Source organism: Merops nubicus, unplaced genomic scaffold (genome assembly GCF_000691845.1).
Source record: "Merops nubicus isolate BGI_N331 unplaced genomic scaffold, ASM69184v1 scaffold20424, whole genome shotgun sequence".
NCBI classification, from domain to species: domain Eukaryota; kingdom Metazoa; phylum Chordata; class Aves; order Coraciiformes; family Meropidae; genus Merops; species Merops nubicus.
Genome location: NW_008603841.1, coordinates 6,143 through 11,031, shown reverse-complemented (window position 1 = coordinate 11,031; position 4,889 = coordinate 6,143). Strand labels below are relative to the sequence as shown.

Sequence of the window (4,889 nt, the reverse complement as noted above, 5' to 3'; positions counted from 1 at the left end):
GTGGGTAGGTCCTCCTGCTGACACAGCCCCCCCAGCCTGCCTGGGCCTTTGGCATCATTCCTCCTCCTGCACTCCTGCCTTTGCAAAATGTTCCAGCCCCAGTGTAACTGAGCAGCTCCAGTTTATTTTCTTGCCTTTCTAAACGATCCTGTGGTGCTAATAAGGTACCTCGGTGCTAATGTGTTGGTGCAAATTACAAGTTAGCACAACAAGCAGGATTTTGTTGACACCCACCAAGTTTTCTGTTTCTCCTGATGCACTATTTGGTCCTTTCTGTGTAATTTGAACAGACCAGATCATATCCCAGGGGCTGTTTCTGGCCGTGCTGGAAGGTGACCTTCAGGTGCCAGTAGTACACAAGTTACCCAATGCAGGCTCTGGATCAAGGGATTTCAACTGGAAATTGTTCCCCTTTCTTTTGAGTTCTCTGAAAAACTTCAAATGACAAAACATTGTAGATTTGGGGGGCAAAATGTGCAGGACATTTTTGAGCCCTAACAGTTTGTTAATGTCTGCTAGTGTTTTGTTCCAGGCAAGGAGCAACTACTTGCACTCATAGAAATTCTGACTCAAAGCTACAGAATACAAATTGGGATTTGGGCACAGTGTCTGTTCCTGGTGCTTTGTTTCATGCCATCCTTGAAGATTATGCCCCTTCATACTTGACAGTATGTACTACAGGCCAGAAGGAAGGAGAGCAGGGAGTGCCTAAATCCAATTAAATGTTGTCTTTTTCCTGGGTAGAAGGTCAGAGGGCATAAAGTGACCTGTGAAGTGTTGGAATTTTGGAGAAAAACCACTAACAGGGCCAGGAATTTAAAACCCCCCTGAAGCAGTCACCCAGGGAGTCATAGCTGCTGTTCTTATCTAGAGGCTTGCAGGGGTTTCTGTGTCTAACCCAGGCTGAGGAAGAATCCCCAGACCTACATTATCAGTGTGCTAGACTCAAAGCCATTTAGTCCTTTTTCTCCAGAAGGAAGCCTGAAATTCTGTAGTTTCTATGGAAGAAATTAGGAAACATCCTTTTAAAAAAAAGTGGTATGCACCCTAAAATTACTGCAAATAATTTGTTTGGGTGTTTTTTTGTCCCAAGGGTCATCCTATGACACTGGACCACTGCCTCCATCATTTCATCTCCTCTGAATCTGTGAAGGATGTTGTGTGTGACAACTGCACTAAAGTAAGTTGTTTTAATTTATATAAACTGAGCTCAGTTTTAAGCCTGCTGACAGAATTGTGGCTTTAGTTTTCTAGTCCTTTCTTTGTGACTTCAGGAAAGCCTCTAGCTTGTCTGGGATTTCTTATATTTAAAAATGGAGTGCTTATCTTTGAAACTTTATTACTAATGTGACAAAATTCACAATATTTTCCTGTAAATGTCAGGTATTATTTAGATAATATTTGGGATAATTTGTTTTGTTCTGGTATTTTAAACAGTATTTTAGAGTTGCTTGTAATTTGATGGCAGCCCAGAGCCAAAGTGGCTTGTTGGAAACCCAGAACTGGCTACAGAACCACCACAGAATCACTACACAGAAACCTGGAGACTGGGCTTGTTCTGAAACTGCTCATTTCTGCCTGATTTAGGTTTAGAATTCTGACCCACTAGGACAGGCCAACAATTCTTGAGAAAGTCCCTAGAAAGCTGTAGGTGTAATTAATGTCCTGAGCCTAGTTTGAGACAGACAACTGCTTTTGCCTGCAGTGTGCAGACCTGCACTGCTGCCTGTCATCAAATGGCTGTATTTTTTTTTCCCTTTGATTTCAGATTCAGGCAGAAGGGACTCTGAATGGACAGAGCATAGAAAACCAGAGGACAACATTTGCCAAGCAATTAAAGTTAGGAAAGGTGAGGCAAGCTAACCCTCCAAATCTGTTTTTAGATCCTTTTACACAGCAATTTCTTTCTTTGACCTCTTTGCTTGATGCTCCCTTCTTGCTATTAGATGACTTTCATGTTTTACTTTTAGAATTAAGCTTGTTTGTCAAATATTTGTAGGCATTGAAGCCTCAATTCAGCAAAACATCAAACTCTTGTAGCTTAAAGAATGTGAATATTCTACTGTTAGTAAAACACTTAAACCTGAGTTTGGCTGAAGGGCTGTTCATGTGTCTGGCATTAATTCTTAATTACCTGGGAAGTGATTGATAGAGACAACATTTGTAGCACCTTTAGCAATTGCATGTTTCAAAGAAATGTTCTAAACACAGATGTTTTAAACAAGTGAATATGGTGCTAAACATCAGGTGTAGTTTATATTAGAAGCTCTTATCATTTTTGTTCTTTGATGACATATTGCAGAGGAAATGAGGGCACTGAGTGGGCTGTAATTAAGAGCTTCACATGCCATTAATAATAACAATAATATGTATTGATAGAGGTAAATCCTGGCATGACTTTGGCAGGTATTTATAACCACTTGACCTTTCTTCCCTTGAGTTCTCCCTGTGCAAAGCCATTGCTTACTGAGTATTAGCAAACCTCTTACACTTGGACAAACTCCACTCCTCACACCTACCCCACAGAGCAGCAACTAGATGAGGCTGACAGGTGAGCTCTGTAGGAACACACCTGTATTTTTACTGCTTTTTCTGGCATTGGGAGAAAACATTTAACATCATCAGTCCAGTGATGCTTTCCCTTGCCCACTCAACTCACCCATTTCATGCTTTTAACTTGAGTGGCTGTTTCTTTTCATTTAAAATGTCTTTTGACTCTCCTTTTTTATGGACTATGGTTGAAGCTCCCTCAGTGTTTGTGTATCCACCTGCAAAGACTGAGCTGGTCAAACCAAGGCACTCCTCTGAAGAGGCATGAACACGTGCAGTTCAACGAGTTCCTCATCATGGACATCTACAAATATCACATTCCAGTTCAGAAATCCTGCCAGAACGAGCTGAACCAGAAGAATTCTGAAGAGACAGCACCTGGAACAAAGGATGGGATAGCAGTAAAACCTTCAGGTACTTGTTTTGAAAATAAAATCTATCAGTTATTTCTGTTTCAGCCATCAAAGATTCTAATCTGCAGAGTGAATGGCAGAGCAGAGTCTTTACTTGGATCTGTGTGAAGAGGATGGGTGGAAATCTCTTTCCCAAGAAGCATTAGGGTGCCCTGTTCCACACTCACAATTCAGTTTTTGTAATTTAAATACTAAAATACTAGAATTTCTCTACTAAAATTTTAAATTTGAATACTAAAAGACCTTACAAACAAACAAAACATCCCAGATAGCACAAAATTTGCACAGTTTATGCCCAAAGGATGGAGGAATGTTGAACTTGAGGAAGTCTTGGGGATTATCTCGTTCATGATCTCTCCTCAGGCTTCAGGACAAGCACAGAAAGAATGCTGGCTTGTAAAAAAACAATTACAAAATCTTACTGTAGTAGGGCTGTCATTTAGGCAGCTGAGTGTTCTGCTTAGTTGGGATTTTATAAATGTGGTGATTTTCATAATTAACTAAGTGAAATTTCACCTTGGGGTTCTGTGGTGAAAGGTGCTGCAGGAAGAGAGGTGCTGTTATTAGCAACACTAACAGTGTGTGAGTTAATCTACTGAATGTCCACTCTCTCTGGCAGACACAGAACAGCCCTCTGGCACTAAACCATTCTTTGTGAATGGTGCCTGCTCCTCTTCCTTCTTCATGACCTCAGGAGCTTTTCCTCTTGCTGCATTCCCTGAGTGTGGGTAAGTTTTGTACCCCATCCTGTCCCTTCAAATTATGGCTTCCTTTGTTCTGGCTTTATTATCAGGCTGCATAGTCACAGAATTTAGGCAGAAAGTTTTTGGTTGTCCCTTGGGCTGTTTTTAGTGGTTGTCTTTGGCTCCATTTCTCTCCTAGAAAAGGGGGTGGAGCACATTACAGGCAAAACTCAAAATCTCCTTTCTCTGGCTTGTGTTGCAGTAACTCATCCTTACAAAGAGCCTTAATCTTATTCTTGCCATTTTCTTCTACCCTTTTCTTCCATTTTTTTCCTTCTTACTCTGATTTTAAAGCTATTGCAAGAAACCCCTAGATCTCTGACAATTTTTTTCAGATGTTATGTATAACAAGCTTGATTTAAGTTGCAGCTGCTATGATTCCTCATGGTAAATCAGCCTGACACTTCCCCTGATCATTGTTTTCTTGGCCTTTGAGGACATTCACTTATTTTCACACTGGTAACCAAGGTACACTTAGTTCTGTCCAACTTCTATCTATCATCACACATTTCCCCCATGGGGAAGACCATTCCCACAATCACAGTGAAAAGCCTGGCAGCATTTTGTGCCAAATATTTGTTGGGAAGACAGTTACAGAGCAAGTCCTTGAAAGCCTGTCCATTATCTGTGGGCTCCCTGCTGCAATTTTACCTCTTTTCAGTTAAAAGTACATTTAACAGCTTTTCTATCCCATAAGTGTGCTTGAAGAACTCCAATACTGGTGGGTTTGATGGAAAACACTGTTGTAAAATTCAACCTACAAAATGTAGCAGCCCTGGGTAGCATAAAAAGGGTTTGGTTTTCTTGACAGGGCAAGGGGTAATGGCTTTAAACTAGAAAAGGGCATATTTAGGTTAGACATTAGGAAAAAGTTCTTTCATATGAGGGTGATAAACCCCTGGAACAGGTTGCCCAGAGGGGTGGTGGAGGCCCCATCCCTGGGGACATTCAACATCAGGCTGGATGAGGCTCTGAGCAGCTTGAGATGTCCCTGCTTATTGCAGGGGGGTTGGACTAGATGACCTTTAGAGGTCCCTTCCAACCCCAAATATTCTATGATAACAGACTAAGGCAGCACTGCAGGGAAGACTCAGTGTCCAGAGAAGCAGCTGCTGGGCAGCCTGTCCCTCCCAGATCCCAGACCCCACCTGGAGCACTGCCTCCAGCTTTGGAGCCCCTCTTA

The 4,889-nt window shown here is 41.7% G+C and overlaps 1 protein-coding gene across 1 annotated transcript in view; it reads left to right on the top strand.

Moving 5' to 3' along the window:
- Positions 1-4,889, top strand: part of USP30 (ubiquitin specific peptidase 30) — a 10,903-nt gene that overhangs the window by 5,078 nt on the left and 936 nt on the right. The window contains exons 8-12 of the mRNA XM_008938822.1: positions 9-25; positions 1,094-1,180; positions 1,769-1,849; positions 2,745-2,964; positions 3,583-3,691. Of these exons, the coding sequence (XP_008937070.1) occupies positions 9-25; positions 1,094-1,180; positions 1,769-1,849; positions 2,745-2,964; positions 3,583-3,691 (514 nt within the window). The remainder of the gene's footprint in view (positions 1-8; positions 26-1,093; positions 1,181-1,768; positions 1,850-2,744; positions 2,965-3,582; positions 3,692-4,889) is intronic.